Source organism: Motacilla alba, chromosome Z (genome assembly GCF_015832195.1).
Source record: "Motacilla alba alba isolate MOTALB_02 chromosome Z, Motacilla_alba_V1.0_pri, whole genome shotgun sequence".
In the NCBI taxonomy this organism is placed as follows: domain Eukaryota; kingdom Metazoa; phylum Chordata; class Aves; order Passeriformes; family Motacillidae; genus Motacilla; species Motacilla alba.
In genome coordinates this window covers 73435803-73456630 of record NC_052046.1, presented here as the reverse complement: position 1 = coordinate 73456630, position 20828 = coordinate 73435803, and the positions used below count along the sequence as shown (strand labels likewise).

At 39.3% G+C, this 20828-nt stretch overlaps 1 protein-coding gene across 2 annotated transcripts in view; it reads right to left on the bottom strand.

The window, feature by feature from the left end:
• The window catches only part of EDIL3 (EGF like repeats and discoidin domains 3), a 238638-nt gene that overhangs the window by 110547 nt on the left and 107263 nt on the right, over positions 1-20828 (bottom strand). For both annotated transcript variants that reach the window (XM_038123269.1, XM_038123268.1), the window contains one exon: positions 11731-11859. In XM_038123269.1, the coding sequence (XP_037979197.1) occupies positions 11731-11859 (129 nt within the window). The remainder of the gene's footprint in view (positions 1-11730; positions 11860-20828) is intronic.

Sequence of the window (20828 nt, the reverse complement as noted above, 5' to 3'; positions counted from 1 at the left end):
CCATTAAGTAACTTACCATTTAATTTTACACTGTAGAAGTACATCTTCGGGGCAACTATTCCTGGCGTTCCAATGAACCTTATTAAAATAATTGGCTATTTATATAACAAGCATTTGACAAATCATTTAAACTGTAGTTGAGGAAAAGAAAAAAATATCTTATTAAAAAGTGATTCAACTGGTGAATCATTTTTCAATAGAAGCAATGCTCCAAAAATCTCAGCTTCCGGAGTAAGTTAAATTATGAAGCATTGGAGCAACTGGATGACTTGCTAAAAGAGTGTAGGTGGTCACGTGGCACTAAGTCCAATTATTTTCACAATGAGTTTGACCCCCAAATCAGTAAATTAGCATTATTTCCCTTCATACATCCCAGAAAAATTTTATCCCTTCAAAATGCAGTTGTTTATGCATTTTAGAATAGAGTGAGGGTAGGGTTGAATTGATTTTGTGTAAGCATGGCTACGGCACAGCTTTTTAAAAATGTCACTAGACAAACAAGTCCTGGAAGATACAAAGATGTATTTCTAAAATGACAAAGCCAGATGATTATGGCTTTTTTTTCATGTGTCTTTATTTGATGTGCACAGGGTGAAGTGTACTCATTTATGGTCAGTCTGTAGAAATCTCATTTTAACAATCAAAAATATTTGTCTGAGGTACTTGCATTAGTGCATATATTTGTGCTACATAGAAGTAATTTCTACTCCTTGCTGATAGTTTTCAAATTCAGACTCTTAGTTTATCATAAATATCTGTTTTTTTACTGTCAATGGATTTTGTATTTAATCTACAGCTACAGGCTGGTGGATGTCACCAAGGAAAGAAACACTCATCACCAATTCTGCCTTTTGGGCTGTGGTCATTTCCTTGCCTCCTCTGCACAGGTGACAAGGAAGACTCCCATCTCCCTCCCCACAAAAGATGCAGCCGTTCCACCACATCAGCAATGACTGCCTGGTTCAGAAAGAAAAACATTGCCTTGCAGTGTGTACACAAAATCTGTACCATAAGCTAATGGTGCGGGTGCTACAATTCCTGTAAAAATCTCTACTTTTGCTGAGAAATGGGAGGAGGTTCTCTCTCTGTAATGGGCATTGACATAAAGAAGTCAGAAATAAGCATTTCAAACTCCTAATTTCACATTTGGGCAAAGGCTCTCCTCGCCTTGCACTCTTTTCCTAATTTTGGTGTATGTCTTCTGCAGAATTATTCTGAAGCTCCCTTAAATATTTAGTGACAAAGAAATCGGAGAGGGTGAGAAGGGAGCAGATTAATTTCTCTTTAGCAGTGACAACTGCTGCTATGGAAAAGAATGTTGCTTTTAAGTAAACTGTAAAAACTGCATGAGAGTAATGACTGTGTGCATAAACAGCTCTGCTAGGTATGTGAAAGGATCACACAGAATACATTTTCACAGCCAGATGCCACCTTACTGACTTGTGGGGAGGGCAAAATGAGATCTGACAAGATTACAAAGGTTACCTATTGCTTGGAGGTAAGTAACATTTTAAATAGTCTTTTATGGTGCAATGCCTACACATCTGGACCAGGGAACATCGATTCACTGCAAATGTTTTGTTGTAACAGGGCAATTCCTGAAGGTAATTCCTGAACTGAATTTATTGCCAACGTAGAGTTGGTGGTTTCTTTAAAAAAAAACACTTTTTAGAAAATCCCAGAATCCCAGAATGGTTTGGGTTGGAAGGGGCCTTAAAGATACATAATTCTAACCACCTTCCACTATTCCAGGTTGCTCCAAGGCCCTTTCTGGCCTTGGACACTTCCAGGGATCAAGGGGCAGCCGCAATTAATGCCATTCATGTCCCTCACTCCTCTAGGACCTCATCTCCTCACCTCTCTAGGACCTAGCACTGGCCACATTCCGTGACTTGATCCCACTGAAAATCCCCTGGTGCAGTTAGTTTGTGCACTTCCAGACAATCCTGGTGAGCTGATTCGAACAGAAGTCTGATGAGGATAAATTTTCAGTGGAGGTGGGCATCATTATTTTTTGGCAGAATCAGACAATCCCACCAGAGGACCAAACAAATCTCAAGCCAAAGCATGACTGACAGAAAGCCACGTGTGTCTCATGACATCAGACTCTGAGCACATGATAAGGAAAGGAAGATAAACAGGATTTATTAATAGTTTTCAGTGTACTTTGAGAAAAGCAAAGTATGCCTGCATTTGTAAGAAGCATGGCCTTACATTTTATGTAATTTTATGTGCAGTTTTAGAGCTGAGAACACATCTGCTCATCCCTACACAGGTCTCAGACATGGTTTCTCTGTACAAAATCTAGAATGTCTGGGTGGACTGAATTTCCATTTTCTCACTGGAATGTTTTAATTAAATTCCCAGTATGTCAAATCCCAGGAATTTCAGACTGCTGGGCTATTTTCTTTTAGATTATTTTAATCTCACAGGGATCCAGTTCTTGTGCTCTCAGCCTGCTGTCACACAAAGCAAAACATGATAAGTAGAGATGATCAAGATATTTTCTTTAAAAATACACTCCTGACTCAAACTAACACTCTTAGCCAGGTGATCTACAGAAATAATTGTATGGTACTTAAGAGCAAGTGCAGAATAAATGCAAACTACGTGAATATCCTGGGTATTCACATGAAAATGTGACAGCACCGTGGGTTTTGCTTGAGCTATTTTATGAATACAAAGGGATTAATTTGTGATGCAGACTGTTTTCTGCCATTAGACCATTTTATCATTATACTGAGCTTCAAGCACAAATACTGTATTATCAAGTTTCTCTTGCACTGGCAATGAGTCTGATGCAGTCCTTCTCTGCCTCTGTACGATGCTTGTTCTCAAAAGTGTATCCACATGAAAAAATACTGCCTATAATTTCAAAAGAGTAGCTAGATGACTGACTGCACTCCTGGATCTTCCTTCTAAGTTCTTTGACTTCTTCAAACTTCTCACTGGGCCTGTAGTATAAAAACAAGCCCTGATAACTGAGTTTGTTTTCCTTCTTTCATTTTTCAGAAAAAAATTGCCATGTAAATTGTTCAATTTCCAAACAATAAAGCTGCTCATAAAATTTTCAGCTAGTTTGACGAGCAGTACCAATATTTTATGTAGTAATAGGGAACTGCACAGCCGTGTGCCAGCACGAGTTCCAAACACAAATATAATATTTTAATTCTGCATCCCTGACACACCTAGACATACAGATGGCTGAGCACAGTATCTCTTACTGGAGCAAAACAATAAAACCAAAAAAAAAATCTGGATTACAATTTTTTTTTTCCATTAACAGCTGCTTCCAGACCACATCCCTTTGTGACAAAATTCTAATTGATAAGTGCTCTCTCATTAAACAATCAGATTTAATTTAAAGATTTCATTTATTTCTTTATCTTCCTCACAGGAATGTGCTGGTGTGTCTTTAAGAAAACTGCTGGCGCAACAAAGACTGAACACAGTTCTTCTTTTAAAACTCCTGGTGGCTGTGTTAACCCTAAACCATCACAGTGGCTGAAACTGACTTAGGGGTTGCTGTGTCTACCTAAATGGGAACAAAAAGTGGGAAAAATAAAAGGAAAATAGATGCTTTGTCCAGCCAAAGTTATCATGTGTTCTTCCTCTGGCCACACACCTCTTTACTGTGTTTCATCAACTCTTCCCTGGGACTCAGTGCCCCATCAGATAGTTTATTACAATATTTCTGTTATAAAAAGAGGAATGTGTGACATAGACATTACAATGGGATAGCTATCCTCAAATTTAGAGTGGACTCCTTTCATTCAGTACTTTTTATTTTTAATTCAAATATAAAGAGAAACTTGTCTGTATAAAACATCTCCATATGCCATATTTTTAATGCAGAACATGAACAAATTTAATCTCTTTTGCAATCAAACAGCAATTCCTGCATTTTTGGAACATTAATTTCTTTCCACCATATAAAAAAAACAAAAACAAAAAACCCAAAACATACTACTCCTTAAGAAAGACACTAATTAGGGGAAGACAGATTTACCCGCCTACAAAAAAAGTTTATAATGGCTATTGACAGCCTAAGTGACTTTTACACCACAGAAGCACACATCTTCTTAAAAGCACCATTCATTTTATAATTCAGTCAGTGCCTAGGTTGGAAGGAACCCAACCCCTCTGTTTAATATTGCCATAAAACCCCAAAGCAATCAGGAAGATCTATTTCCTCCCCCTGTGGCACCTTATGAAAGAAACTCAGAAATTACCAAGGCCTGCTTTCAGAAAAGCCTCAGCTCCAAACCCAGTTCTGGTTAAAACAGGAAAAAAAAATAAAAAACAGGAGGAAATTTAACAACAAAATGCTGCATAAAGAATACAGATGTAAGGAACTTCTGACAAATAAACCTTACAGCTTTCTCTTTACTGTAAGTCACTGTTGATGTAAAATATACCACTGAACAAAGAAAGTTTTGAGAAGGCCACTGAGAGACAATTTAAAAGTGCAAGAAAAACCAACACACCGCACAGAAAAGGCAACAATTTTAACTGGCTGCACAGGAGAAGAAAGAAGGTGCATAACAAATGTCTGCAAAATAACAAGTGGTGTACACAAGGCATTCAAAATCTTCTTTTCTCCCAGTCTTGTAATAGACAAAGGATGGAGCATTTAAAAGATGCTGAAAGACAGCAGGTTTGAAATTGAAAAGGGACATTTTTTTCAGTATACAGCAAAATTAGATATTGAAACTCAATGCTATGTATGAAGAAATTGTTAGGATCAGTAACTCAACAAGAATAAAAAAGCTATTTGAATTGTGTACGGATAGAAAGAATAAACAATGCTATACAAGCAAATTCTAAGAAGAGTGAAACAAAATTGCTGGGGATATTATACTTCCTACCTGGGACTTAAAGGCAATCTCTGGCTCCTACTGAATCAAATAAAATCTTCAAGTAGGGGGCAAGCCTCAGCTCAGTTACCTACTGCTTTAACCACAAAATTTATTTGGACTTCAAGGAAAACAAACACCTCCTTCCAATTGCCCCAAAATTGGTGTCACTGCTGTCCCATCTCACCACACAGTTGTTGTAAGAGGATCCATCAGCAAAACAGCCTCCCTTTTCGGCTGACAAACCGGTCATTTTTCACTTTGTTAGAGAATTTCCTTTTTCCAGGCAGTCCTCACACAAGCTGAGAATGGGACAAAACCAGCAGGGGCTCCCACACCTGTTGGTTCTGCCATTTCCTTCAGCCCCCTGACACAGCTTCGATTGTGGGAACATTTTACTGAGTTTTCTTCCAATAGCCTTTAGTGGGTGTTTGTTTTTACATTCTTTACTGGTGATGTCTCTCAGATGTCTTTCAAATTAACCACTTTCTTTCATATTTATAGTTAAGTTCTGGAAGTTTCTCAAACTAATAATGATACATCCTTCCTCCTTCCTTTCTTGTCCAAGCTACTGGTCAAACACAGGAATAGTTTTTAAGTTTCAGCTCTACAATTCTCAGAGGCACAAGGACATACTTACACATGTAACTGGCTACTGTACTATGGAGTTTATTACTATACCAGTAAGTATCTTGTCAGTATAATTTGTTAAAACTATTCACAGAGTTAATTTTGATGAATATTAACCCCTCCCTCCCCCCCAGAATAAAAAGGAACAACGCGTTAAAGTTTAGAACAGCCCAAACAGAGATTTTTCTCCAAAGGAGGAACCACAGTTTATGTGTGTCAGGAGCAGCATGGGATGAAAATCTGGTGTGGTGTAACTCTATGCACACTGGTACATTAAATTTGCCCACTTGGCTCATGGGATGGCTGGCTTGGAGCAACCTGCATCTGTGCAAGAAAACAATGGGTTTTAGTCTTCAAAACAGGGCAGCTGCAAACCATCTGTGTGGAATGATTTCTGGAGTGCCCTGCCACCCAACTGCAGCCAGGAGTGGTTTAACAAGAGCACTCATTCCTTTTAACACAAAATCTGTGCCACATTCTGCGCCGTCATCACAGTAACTCCTTCCTGGTAGCTGGAAAAGTCACTGTGACTGTGCCCCATGGATGGGGTAACTCTGGATGCATGGACAGACTGGGGAATGAGAGGCTGGGAAGCAGTGCCAGGAAAAGGGACTGGGGGTCCTGGTTGTGGGAAATAGTAAAGGTAAGATGATTTCCAGAAAGCTGTATAAGCAGGCCTTAGAAAGAGAAAGAACAGAAAACCCAGAATTAGCTGCAGCTGCAACATCTTTAAGTAGAAAAAGTTACAGTAGTACAGCAAGCAAGGACATTAAACAATAGCTTGAGTTTTAGGCTTGGCTAATATAGATCTTAGGTCTGCAGAAAAATATGAAACAAGGTATTCTATATCTAACAAGATAGTAGAAAGTTTTAAGCTTAATCATGGAGTATTGTGTATTGTTGATAAAAAGAAGACAAGCAAGCATTGTGTGAAGCAGGCGTACATGTACTTTTAGTGATTGGCTAGAGCAATTGTCTGTAAGCTTTAGCAGTGTGCTATTGGCTAGAGAGTTTTTAAAATGCTCTATAGCAAAGCAATCTTTGTCTGCTACTGGCTACACACGAGCTTTGCCATCTTCCTTTTGTCTCAACCATGTGAGAGGATGATGCTGCAATAAAAGCTCAAGGAATGTACCCCAGCAGTCCTGTCCTGTTTGTGAAAAAAACCTCCAAACACAAAGGTCAGTGGCAGTGCCCTGGAGCCAGCAGGGACATCCCTGTCCTGGGGGCACCAGGCCCAGCATGGCCGGGCCAGGCAGGGATTGTCCTGCTCTGCTCTGGGCTGGGCGGCCTCACCTGGAATATTGGGTGCAGTTCTGGCACCACAGGGTTAAAAAGGCATTAAACTGTCAGAGAGTGCAGAGGAGGCCATGGGGATGGTGAATGGTGTGGAGGGGCTGTGTGAGGAGCGGCTGAGGGCACTTGGTGTGTTGAGCTGGAGAAGGGGAGGCTGAGGGCAGACCCATCACAGTTACAGCTCCCCGTGAGAGGAAGAGGAAGGGCAGCTCTGATCTCTGATGTCTGCTCATGGTGACACTGGCAGGACCTGAGGGAAGGGCTGGAGATGGGCCAGGGATTTGGAATGGAGCTCAGGGAATGGCTCTTCCCCAGGAAATGGCTCCCCAAGGCTGCCAGAGCTCCAGGAGAGTTTGGACAACACTTCCAGAGATGCACAGGGTGGGATTTTGGGGTGTCTGTGCAGGGACGAGCTTTTGACTTGATAATTTTCATGGGTCCTTTCCAGCTCAGGAGATTCCTTGACTGTCTGCTGGAGTTTGCTGGTAGAGATTATGCATCAGCTCAACTGGCCAGAAATGTGTGGCCACTAGCCTTTCCAGCTGTGGTACCTCAGGAAAAAGGCTCTGTCCCATGGATAGCTGGGATGGTGGCTCAAGGTAGAATGGAAATCTGCCACAGGGCCCCACCTGTGCACTTTCCCAACACATTTGTGCAGCACATGTGGATATCACACGCCATCCATGATGTGGAAGAAGAAGGAGAACTCAGTAAAACCCTGGGAAGGGCTTGCTTACATTATTAAATGTGTTTGATTAATAACCCTTATTCTTGGAGTGCAAGGATTTCAGTTATGTCTGGTGGAGTTAATGATCCTCAGAATATAAACCCACATGCAAATCAAACCCTTAAATCTGAACGCTTTATTGCTTCAAACGTGAATTTTCCTGGTTGGATCTCTGTCCTTTCAGCTACTTCTCAAATTCCTGGTTTTCCCAGTATTTACTCTCTACCTGATAATCACAATAATGCATACTGTATATATCTTTCAACTGGTTTTTTTTGTGTTATGACGGGTTTTCTTTATCTTTCTTTCTTTTGTATTTGTTTGTATGGGGGGTTTTGAGGGTTTCTCTTCTTTTTGTTTGTTTCGTTTGGGGCTTTTCGGGTTTTTTGTCATTTTTTGGTGGTTTTTGTTTTATTATTTCCATTTGGTTTAGATTTTTTTGGGGGAGGTTTCAGGGTTTTTTTGGCTTTTTTTGTTTGATTGATTTGTTTGGTTGGTTTTTTTTTTTTTTAGTGTTTTTTGTTTGTTTTGCTTTTTTGTTTTTTGTTTTTGTTTTGTTCTGTTCTGATTTTTTTTTTTTGGGGGGTAAAAAAAGCTGTCCATTTCAGTTTTTGGGGTATTTCCATGGATTCTGACTTGTTCTAGGCTGTTTTAATATAGAATCGCAAACTGGCTTGGACTTTATGGGACTATAAAGATCACTTAGTTCCAACCCCCCAGCCACAGGGGACTTCTCCAGCTCTCCTGGAGCCCCTTTAGGCCCTGGAGGGGCTCTGAGCTCAACCTGGAGCATTCCCTTCACCCCCAGCTCTCCCAAACTTGCTTCAGAAGAGCCCTTGACTTGATTCTTCATTCCAATCAGGTAAGTAAATGCCTCTTAAACAAAGAATATTTAAAAAATAGATTTGTTGTGGGTATCAGGACAAAATCCTGTCCAGGTCTCTACTTGTGGCCAGACTTTCCTGGCTTTGGTTACTTTATGAGCTTTGAAATGGGAAACTCTTTCTTTTTTTTTTTTCTTTTTTTTTTTTTTTTTTTTTCTGCAACTGGGTAATCAGAATCTTTTCAGGCAACCAAAGCCAATTAATATCAGTTTTGCAATACATCAAGAATATACAGTCAGTAAAATTGCTGCTGATCTCTTTTATAGTTTATATATTAATTATTTACATGGGCAAAAGGTCAACAAATCTCAGAAATACTGACAGGGTGTTTGTTGATGTGAATGATAAAATACCAGCTTTGAAAATGTATCTTGACTGCAAAAATCAATCACCTGGCTTAATTGATTTGGCAACAGAATATTAGACATGAAAGAAATCCAAGATAAAAAGCTTTGTACAAGAGAACCACAACGTGGCTTTTGGAATTCTTGACAGTGTAGAAGAGACGTGCCTTGCAATGAGGTCATTTTAATTCATCTCTTTATGATAAATTTGACAGACTTCCTACTTGATTTACAGTGAGTTCAGAATTGAATTGTTAAACTTCATGAAGCAGAGGAATTTGTATCAAAGGAACACTGTGAATTGAGCTAAGGTGATATTGTATATAAATGTTAAATTAAGTCCACCACTGAAAGTCCCACAATTCTCCCTGACTGCAGAGAGCTTGGTGGCTGCCTCTCACTGCTCCCATCCCCAGAGACCCTTTGAACACCTGGATAGGGTTACCTGATTTATCACCCCATCTTAAATCAAATTATCTGAAAAGGACTGAATCTCATTCTCCCCCAAAGAATAACTCTTCACATAAACTAGTCTTTTCTCAAATCACTTCAGCTGCCTTCTGGGGTTGTGGTGAGCCTGGGTCAGCTTGAAGTTGACACAAACACACTTTGCTGATTATCAGGATCATTAATATATACCTCATTATCATTATATCATTAATAATATACCACAATATTTTTAAAAGGATGCTGTGGATCCAGCAAACAGCTCTGATGAATCACTCTGTGATGCACCAGCTGTATGTTCCTTGCTCATTAATTAGGTGACAAAAGATGGCATTCCATCCAAAACTCGTGCTTAGCAACGTGTTTTGCTTGATGAGAACTTGTGATATTATTTACTTCTTTAACAAAGGTCAGCTCCTTGATATTTGATGGAAGAAGTGTTGTGTGCCTTGCTGATGCCTCATGCTTTAGCTTTTATATTTTTCAGATTCTGTGCTGCTTTAGTGTGTGAGCTTCACATTAGGGTATGGTGAGCTCTCTGCACAGGGCAGGGAGACAAAACAATTCCTTCTCCAGCTGGGGAACAAATGATCCAAATCTCAGGCCCAAGAGCACAAGCAATGTGGGCTGAAAAGAGAAAAACAAGCAGGATGGGACTGCATGGGCTAAAGCTGGAATTGGACAATGAACTGCAAGATGCAAATGGAGCAGAACTGATCCAAGGGAGAGACCCCGTGAGCGCTCGTGCATTTTGGGACCATTTTGGTTCATCTTGGGTGCAGCCCTGACTGGGCTCTTGTGCTGCCCAAGGTGGATCCATTGAGGAGATCCTTTTAATAAATCCCTGCTTCATTCTTTAACTCTGTCCAGCCTCTGCTTTAGGTCAGCCTTCACAAGGCATCAGTTTCTGGTGGCCCAGATAGGACAAAGGCATCTGGAAAATCCCCTGGACCAGAGTCAGAGGAACGTCCAGCCCTTGCCATCAATGTGACAGGTCCCATGATGGAGCATCCCTGAGCACATATGTCCATGTGATGGTGTTTTCACATGAGCTCATCCACGTGGCTGGACAGCAAACACTCATTTCCATGCTCCCAGTGGAGGAGGTGGATGTATATTTTCACTGGATTAAGTCAGTGGAATTGCCCACGTTACCCACACAATGAACTGAGAGTGTGGCCAAAGTTAATGGAATTGAGTATTCATATTCCAGTCTTTGGAGACACTTGGGAGTATTTAAGGGGCATAACAAACATGAAGATGTTAGCTGAGCTGGACTGTATTGTTCCTGGACACTTCAAATTATAGATGAGTATCTAAATGGAGCAATTAATTCAGGTAGGCTGGATTCAGCGCTTAGTCACTGTGAGCTGGATGACTGCACTATTTTTTACATGTGAGTGGAGCTGGATTCTTGACTATTTCCTTGAGTTTTTTTACCTTCTGTAACAGCTGGCTTCCAAATGCTTCACCAGTGTAAGGTTTAAAGAGCCATGCTGCTCTTGGTTTAAGAACCACTCATGTACAAAATGGAAACCCCAAAATTTCTCTCATGAGTTTCTCCTCAGGCAAGCACTTATTTCGAATGAGGTTTGCATGTGAAAAAAACCCAGTTTCTATTAAAGTAGCAGACAATGCAGACTACATTTATGGGTTAGCACATGACCTGCTCAGTCACTAGCAGATGAATATCCCTCACTAATTGGCTTTGATTGCTGGTGGGGTGGAGGGAGAAGCAGAAAAGCTCCTGATTCTGTGTTAGCACTACCCAGCAGTAACTAAAACATCCCATAATTATCAGTGATGGCTCCAGCACAAATCCAAAACACAGGCCCACACCAGCTACTGTGAAGACATTTAACTCTGCTCCAGCCAAATCCAGTACACACAAAATTTCTTTCCCAACATGGTTCATTATAAGTTCTCTAACTACACACTCTAAGATGAGCATGCTGACCTGCTGTTCCAAATCTGACCTGAAAATAGGAAATACTTTCCAAATAAATTATAAGGATTAGAAAGAGATCAGAAACTGTATTTTAAACAGGGTGAAATTTACATCTGATGTAAGTCTGCAGGTTCTGCTCTTAGATACTGTGATTCAAAACTTTTCTTCATTATTTATAAAGACATAGGTAAAGAAAGATGTAGAAGACATATTTATTCATAAATTTCAGGGTTTTTCTTTTTTTTTTTTTTGTTTTTAGCATTAATCAAAGCAAACCCACAAACACTACTGAGATTGGAAGATAGTCCTTCTATTTCAAATACACTTCTGCATTAAATCCCTGCAAAATATGTTTACCTTGTCCTTGCCATGGCGTAAAACATGCATAGAAAATCATGTCCTGTTGTGGCCAGTGGGTTGGTAGTCAGGTCATTTTCTGAAAGAAGCAGCAGCATTCTGTGGTATTAGCTTGCTCATAATATAAAGGCCAAAGTCTGATATACTCCAGAAAACCAGATCCGATATTAATCCTTAACAGTGCAGGCAATAAAAAGGCTCCTATCTATAAATACAATAAAATTTACCATGTGGAACTTACTGTGCTGGCAGTGAATCCCATTAAATCCCTGTGGACATTTACAAACATAGCCTATGAATGTGTCGCCTCGGTATGCTTCACTAATTTCACATATCCCACCATTATGGCATGGATTGGGAAGGCAGGGTCCTGAGAGAAAGGAAAAAAAAAAGAAAGAGAGAGAAGTATGTACACATCCACAATAACAACCATAATAATTTCAGTCATTTATAAGCATTCATTAAAGAAATAAAATATCTTACGCAGGCCTTTATATTCCACTAACTCAGTAAAATACACCCTTCACTTACTTCAGAAACTTGCCAGCAAGGATTTTTATGAACAAGAAAAAAATATGAAGCGTGTCACTACTCATTAATCATGGCATTAGTTTTTAATGTGAGAGAAGACAGGAGACAGTGAGGCTAAATCTTGCTCTTCTGTTAAAGATAACAGGCATTCTAGTTTTTGCACCACTGAGGGAATAGGTATTAATCAAACATGCCTATCATGCACAGAGTGACATGTACAATGTCCCTGAATGATCACTACATGTCAAGTTAGCAGTCTGAGGAGATCTTTGCTATGGCTCCGGGTGACTTTCTGAAATGTGAGTATCTGGGCCAGTAGTCAGCAGCTACCAAACCAACTATTCTTTTCCACTCTGTGCCTCTGTAGCCACTTCAAGATGATTTTGAAAAAGCTCTTCTGACTAAATTGTCCTTTTCCCCAACACGCCACATGCTAGGATGCATAAAATTTCAGCATGGAGATATGCTAGAACTGCAATTACTATAGCTTTAAATACCTTTGAAAAATGGAATTGTTTGACCTGAGGTCTAGAGTTTACTCATTTAACAATGCTGGAAAAGACCTACTTACATTTTAGTGTCTTACTAACACTACCCCAGCACAACTCCTACCAGAAGAAAACATTATTTTGATGATTTTTTTTCCCATATTTCATTTTAAAGAAGTGGTAAACATTGTTTAGAAAGCCCCACATGCAAGTTTGTCTTGATTTCTAACATTCAATATAATGTATGTTATTTGCAACCTGTGCCATGTACCCTGAAAGGTGATAACCACTGCTTGTTGAAATGCAATGTCATAATCCTTCACTCACTTTAAATTGCACTTGAGGAAAAATACCCAAAGCAAAAAAAAAGAAAAAAGAAATCTATAGCATAATTTACTGACAATCAGAGTTGGGAATTTCAGAATCCCAGAATCCCAGAGGTTGGAAAAAAACACCAAATCCATCAAGTCCAAGCTGTACCTGTTGCCCAATTTGTCCCCAGCCCAGAGCACTTCCAGCCCTTCCTGGGACACCTGCAGGGCTGGGCACTCCAAACCCCCCTGGGCAGTTCCTGAGCCCCCTTTCCATGGGGAAATTCCTGCTGTGCCCACCCTGAGCCTGCCCTGGCCCAGCCTGAGGCCGTTCCCTCTGCTCCTGTCCCTGTTCCTGGCAGCACAGCCCGACCCCCCGGCTGTCCCCTCCTGGCAGGAGCTGTGCAGAGCCACAAGGTCCCCCCTGAGCCTCCTTTGCTCCAGGCTGAGCCCCTTCCCAGCTCCCTCAGCCTCTGCTGGGGCTCCAGCCCCTTCCCAGCCCCGTTCCCTTCCCTGGCCACGCTGCAGCCCCTCCATTCCCTGTGAGGGGCCCAGAGGTGACCCAGCACTGGAGCTGTGGCCTCAGCAGGGCCAGCACAGGGCCAGCACTGCCCTGCTCCTGCTGCCACCCCACGGCTGGCACAGCCCAGGGGCCATCGGCCTCTCGGCCACCTGGGCACCCCTGGGCTGTGTCCAGCTGCTGGCACAGCACCCCCAGGGCCTGTCCCAGCTTCCCAGCCCCTCTGTCCCAGCCTGGAGTGCTCCATGGGCTTGCTGTGACCTGACAAGCCACCTCAGTGAGCCAACAAATGAACAAATGGAATGATCTTGGCTTTAAAGGTCCGTAAATTCAATGATTCTGCGCGTCGGCCTCTTCATGTTTTCAATTACAAGCCCAGGTTTGAAAGAATCTCATGGCAGCTCCATTCATCCAGACGTCACATCGGGGAACACCGCGCTCTCCAAGCAAATATTAATATGCAAAGCGTAAAAATTAACTGAATGATGAGGGTGTCAGAACATATTCCCCAGTTATCACTGCCCATGTGGCTCTTGCAATTTCAGAAGGCACGCAGGTGCACATTTCTATTACAACTTTTGTCATCAGCCTGTTCCAAGACAGCCCTGCAGAGGTTTTGCTTGTGCACATCATTAAACATGGGATATGTCTCACTGAACCAAAAAAATAATGGACATGAAAGTACTGCGGATGATTCCAAATGGTATTATTAGCAAAAAAAGGGCAAAAATAATGATGATAAAAATAAGGAGAATGGCTGCTGCCTAATTTGCCTTTTGCCACACACACTCTGTATTATAATTTAAAAGTAGTGGTACACTACAGTCTTGATTCTGGGAAGATTCATGTCTTTCAAGTGTTACTACTTCATGCTAGTTCTCCTTCATAATAATTTGGGAAGAAACCTGTCTAATAATTTGCAATTTTAGCCTCCCAATAAATATGAACTGTGTGGGTTTTTTTTCCAAGCCTCTATCACAGTGCTGCAGTTTGGGGAGTACCTGCAGGCAGCCTCATATGTTAATTGTTTCTATGCAAGCAAGATCTCTAATCTTCCAAGAACAATAAATCTCTTAATAATTACTTTCTCAGTTTGCTTTCTGCTTTTTCTGTATGGCTTGTTAAGCACACGTTCAGCCCACTTTCATAGATTTTCTTTATATTTTGCATTTTCTCAGATCAGTCCAAACTGCAAAGGCTTAAAAGGTCATCTGAGGTGCATAGTGATAAATATACTGGCGCATGACAGTATTTCTAACTAATATTTTTCTTTTATGAAGCCTTTCTTCTGGAAAAAAAAAAAACAAAAACAAAACACACACCAACAATATGTTTTTTTTTTTCCCTGATTATGGTTGTTATGGACAAATAATATTACTATTTTCAATATAAATGTTGAGTATTTTGCTTCAGGTATTTTTGCTTGCTTTGGTTGTTGCTCTTCTTAGAAACTGGTAGTTCAAAAATTATTTTTAGAGCAACAAAACATCACTATTTGTGCTCAAATTAAAAAATTACAGTCACGTAGTTTTGACTAATTAACATTTATTAATTGATAAAGACAGGGGTTAGACAAACTCTGTGTTCTAAATGGATGAATGAATGATTGAAAATTAAAAAGCCTGTGTCACCCTACCATTGCTTCTCCTAATTTTTCAAAGAACCAAAATTTAGGTTCACACATCTTCAGCTTATTTAAATTGCATGAACACTCTAATATGATTCCTCAAAATTTATTAATTAGTTAATTAATTAATTTTAACTGAGTCTACAGGACCGCAATGATGCAATTTCTGCAGATTTAAGTGTCTTGAAGGACTTGGGGCCTAATCCTGCCATCATTCCACTGAAGCATCAAAAATGTAATGTGTAAGATCTGGGCACAGATGGCACATGAGGAGAGGCCCCAGCCAACTTCCATAGGGATGCTTAGGCTTTTAAAAAACATGGTGTTAAATTCTCAATAATTAATTCTGTGACAGCCTGATTAATATGGTCTGTTACTCAGATCTATAGCAACAAGTCCACAAATATCATTTTTTACAAAAATAAAAAAAACCCAAAACCAAAAACACAAACCAAAAAAACCTTAAAAAACTAAAAAAAAAAAACAAACCAAAAAACAAAAAACCCCAAACAAACCAACAAAATAACAAACCTAATATGTCACCTAATTTTCAAAAACAGTGGACTTCAGGGATTGATTAGGTTTTTTGAAATCAATAGTGTTGTAATACTTTTACAGGTAATCTTTAAGTGGCTTCCAACACAAAGAGAACAACAACATTTGATCAATATTAATGAGCAGAGGAATTCAATGGTGTGGTTTCCAGGCATTTTTATCCATGTTCATATAAAATAATGTCAGCAAGATTAATTGTGCACTCAAAGTAATAGATCTGTTCACTTAGCTGCTCTTTTGAGTCCTTCTTTGTTCTGTTCCAGGGGTATCAGCCAACATAATAAGTATAGTCCAAAATACATCATCCTGTTATTCAATTGAAATCCCATGCTGTTTTTGAAAAAATATTGAAAGGTAACTTTAAGTGTAGCAGGTTTTAAATTGTAGATGTTCTTACTAAAACCTCTGAGACTTCATGGACGTATGAACCAAATAACTGCATCCTCAGCAGAGCTGCAGAGGGGCTCAAGGCAGAACCATGTTATCTGTTTTCTCATCTGACAAGTAGAGTCAACGAAAAATTCATAATAAAAATCTTGTATCATGCCATACTGCAGTGGAAACTGCATATTTGAGAGAAACCATCAGTTTGTCTAGAGAAGATAAAGCCAGGAAAGCAAGGAAACCAGTTCAGTGGTAGCCATCTGCCTCTAAAAAAACAGCATAAGCTTTTTTTTTTTTTTTGCCAAATATAAAATCTGCTGATGCTTTGGTGGGAAGCAAAAATTACAGGAGATATCATTAAACAAGAAATCAACCATCTTCATCACACACAGTTGGATTCCCTGAATTCAAAGGTGTGCTAAAACAGATGATCGAAAATCTAAAATTCACTTTTTCTTAGTAAGTCAAACTTAAGTGACAAATATGAAAAATATAAGGAGAAAATAAAGAAAAAAATGAGTACTCCAATGGAGTGAAACATGCAAAATAACCACATTTTTTACAAGTAAAATTAAGTAAAATGAAATAAAAAATGTTTGCACATTTGAGGGTATCAATAAATTTTCTCTTCACGTAGAAATAATATGACTTTAATGGAAAATACTGAATTAGATATTGACCTTAATATACATCAAGGTAAAGATACAATGCTAATTGCTTCATTTATTTTGTGGAGTATTACTGAAGTAGGATTAATAGATAATGTTATTCTGATGGTATAATAAGCTGCAAATCCCATCAAAACAAATATTGTGAGCTATCATCAAACTAATAAAATGTATCAAATAATTTTCCTTTTCATTTTAAAGAAAAGTACTCTCCAGCTGCGTGCCTTTGTGGCATCAGCTTTTCATAAGTTCCTCTTGGCTTTACATGAATGCGAAATAAGGTTTTTCCCCATCTGATAAACTGAGATCATCAGAGTTTTAGATCAGATGAGTTTTAGATCTCAGAGTTTGAGACCCTCACACAGGTTTAACATCATCAGTTGAAAGTTTTCCTCTGTGTTTGGATAATACATGACACTTTAGGTGCTTCCTCTGCCAAAGCAAAACCTTCAAAATGAGCAGGGACAGAGCTTACTTAGCAGGAGCTCCTGTATTTTGGAATTAGTGTGTGCAAAGGCAGCCAGTGTCACAAACAACTTATTTCAGCTCTATGGGAAGGCAAGAATCTGCCTCCTTGCTGCAGGAGCCAGCAGAATGGCACAAGCTGCCCATGGGGAGGGAGTTAAGGATTATCAAACTGAATTAGGCTCAGTATCCAGGTAATCCAACACTGCACTGCCTCTGCTCAGCAGTTCCTGCAACCTGAGCACAAAGCTGAACCATCTTGGCATGGAAATAAGCAAAAATCTGCACTAGATATTTTACAAATATTTGTGATGAGCTTTGTTTCCTTGTCTTTATTGTTGACATAATTTTCTGAGTGACATACATGTTTTCTTCACACGGTTAAAAATTTCACCACCACTATGCACACCGATGATAGCCTGCCTTTTTTTCAGAAGTACATTGACCTGTTTCTTTCCTCATCACCCTTTTAAAAACTCAAAAATGGATTTTTGAAAGGTCTGCCCCTTCAAATGTGAGATTGCAGAATTCACACTTCAGCAGACACAACTCCAAAGTATAACCTAATCCTATTCAAAAGGGACCATCTTCCACAGAGACACGCAGGTGAGCATTCAAATCCATCAGGAATGCCCCTACAGGTTCTGGCAGAAATCTGCTTTATTGCACAGAAAGGTCAGGAATACAACAAAAGCTTCTGAGGGTCTCTGATCTTCCTCACATTTACTGCTTTGGTTGTTAATTCAGTAATATTGTCAAGACTTTACCCAGCACAGAGGCTGTTTGTGAATGCCCTCAGGTGCCTGCCTTGCAGTGCGGAGTTTGGGAACATTTGAGGAGCAGTTCCCTGCAGATGTGCTATCAACCTTCTGAAGGCACTGCAATTGTGAAAATGTCTTCTAGACAACATGCTCATTCTGCTACTAAGGTATTAAAATTATTGAAGTATTAAAATATTAAGCATCAGCAGTAATTAACTGATATTTGTAGTCCAGTATTTGCTCCTTCTCACTCAAAAATACTTTTTTTTAAATTTAAAAGTAATTCTGTGTTAAAAATATACATAAACATCTAAATGTTTTAGGGCTCAACTCCAGTTATATTGGTGCACAACGAAAAACTGATCATCATGATTTAATGATGATCATAATAAAGATGTATTTCAAATTAACTCATCCTTCAAAGCTTCTGAAATGTAACAAGAAATTTTTCCTTGCCCAGCCCACTCAAATATTTGTAACGCAAAGAGAAAAGGAAATAAACCAAACCATGACAGCTCCTTCCTATCGTTCAAAAAATTCCTTTTTGAATTTGCTACTGCTGGGATACACATGTACTTTTCATCAACAAATATGTATTGGCCTACAACTTGCTTTTTGTTTGCTTATTTCAACTTGAAAAGAATAGGCACTGCAGAACATCATTCACAGTTTATGTGGAATATTGATAACAATAACTGATTGCTGCATGTTATTCCAGTTAATGCACGAAAGCAGAGAAAGTAATTAGATGACACACACTGTCATCTCATGAACATTCCCAAAATACCAGCTTTGGGGGGAAAAAATAAAAAAAAAAAAATCTGTTCAGCCTGGCTTGTAAGTGAATTAGTAGTGTATTAGATTCTATCTGCCTATATATTCATTATAAACTAATGGCAGAGATCCAGACTTAATTGCACTGTGATTAAATATTTATCTTGTTTTTAATGCAGCAAATGGAGCGTGTTGATTATAATGATCAAGGTGTCTCCATCTGGATGCAGCAAAAGATAAAGTTCACCCCCTGAGTGCAAAATGGCTTTTGGGTCATTTCTGCACATTTCCCTCCAAGTCTATTCCCTACAATTCTTCAACAGGGAAGAAATTTAACCTGATTGTCCAGCCATCTCCCAACCTTTTTTGAGCTAATAGCTAGAATATTTTCTGAAAAGAAGCAATTTATACTTGATGGATATACAATGCCTTTCCTTAAGAGTCTTAAACTTCACAACCAAGCCTTTGATGGCAAATTATACCCAAATTTGAGGCATGGTGAGTGCAGCAGGCACTGTAGTGATTTTACAGAGGGTGAGATATGAAAATACTCTAAAACCTGGGCAAAGTGTTCAATGCACTACAAGACATTTTCCCCAAGTGCTCTTCCATTATTTCTCTTCATATTCCTCAGCTTTCAAGGCTAAGAACTTTCTTTGGCAATTTTCAATGCTGTTTTTCACCTCTTTGTACCCTTTGCCACCTAAATATGTGCTTCTGAATAATGCCTGCAGTATTCTTCCCCCAGCAGCTCTCCCATGAACCTCCTTAGCAAGTGTTAATGTGAGACCTGCTTTGCATCTCTGCATCACCTTTCACAGGAGGATTTTATCTTCCCAGGGAACATCTGATCAGTTTACAGAAAATACATTTCCAAGGCCTTTTCCTCCTCCTTTTGCTTTCCACTCAGGCAGCATCATTACTGTTTTTCTCATAGATGATCCTTTTTCTGTCACTGACTTCTCCCAGTCTTTCTGACCCAGCTATGGCATCTTGTTTGCTACACTCCTTTTGTGATTCACTTTGTCTCATTAAAACTAGATTAATTTTCCAACATATATTAGAAATATTTTCCAAATTTATTTTTTAGTTGATTCTGGCTTACATAAAACAGAAAAAAAACCCAAAAACAAACACCCTCCGCAGACAGAGAGAATCATTTTGTAAAAACTTTGCTGAAGGACTGCAGACTTGAATTTTTAATGCTAAAATATTCAAAGAAATGTTAGATTAGATTTCAGTTGGGATGTCTGGAAGATTTAGTTCAAAGGTGCAGTCCTGAAAAGGCTAATGTCTGCAGATTCTGCATTAACACAAACTCTCCAAATCCATTTTCTATGTGATTGGAACAAATCCATGACTCTATTTACTGCACTGGCAATGGCTTAAGTAAAACAGACCCAGCAATAAACTATATATTGTTTGGTACCTAATGCAGAACCTCACTTGCAATTGGGATTTCTATGCAACAGTGTTATTTTTATCATCATATTTCTTGTCATCATATATGAAGGTGTCATTTTTTATTGTTTCACTGCACTTTAAACTGCCAATGATGAGGACTCCTCATCTTTTTTCGCTCTATAAATGGAAAATGGAAAAAAACTTGCAAAGATTATGTGAACCTTAATTATAACAGCAAATAGAATAAATCCAGTTAGTCCTCTTGCTGAGGATTCCAGTGGGAACTAAAAAATGCCACAGCCTAAACTTAGGCTGTTCATATTTGTATGAGTCAGATCCTAATTACTAGTGCTGCATTAATGACACAGAAACAGCAGAAGAGAACCTCAGAGGGTGGTTATCCTCAGGACATGAAATATTATTAAAAAGTGATGAAAGAGAATCACTAAATGTGAAATATATATAGTCCAAACAGGCATAAAGTTGTCCACAGCAGAAACCAAGGGAAATAGACAAGAGTTACACACCAGTCACTTATTTCCCTGAGGATGTAGGACAGAGGAAATATATCCTTTCCTCTTCCACTTTTTTTTCCCAAGCTGCCATCAAAACCCTGCTATTTCCATGTAAAAAACCCTAAATCCTATTGAATTCCAGATCCTGCCACTATTCTCCAACTCTTTCTCCTTTCCTAGCTAGACAATCCAGCTAGGAAACCATTTCTCTTTTTTCTCCTCATCTCCCACTCCTGCTCCACATTGTTTTTTTATCAACCCAGAAACCTACACTGATTGAGAATCCCAGCTTAAAATCCCAACCCATGCTTGCAGTCATGAGCCTTCAGTTTGGGA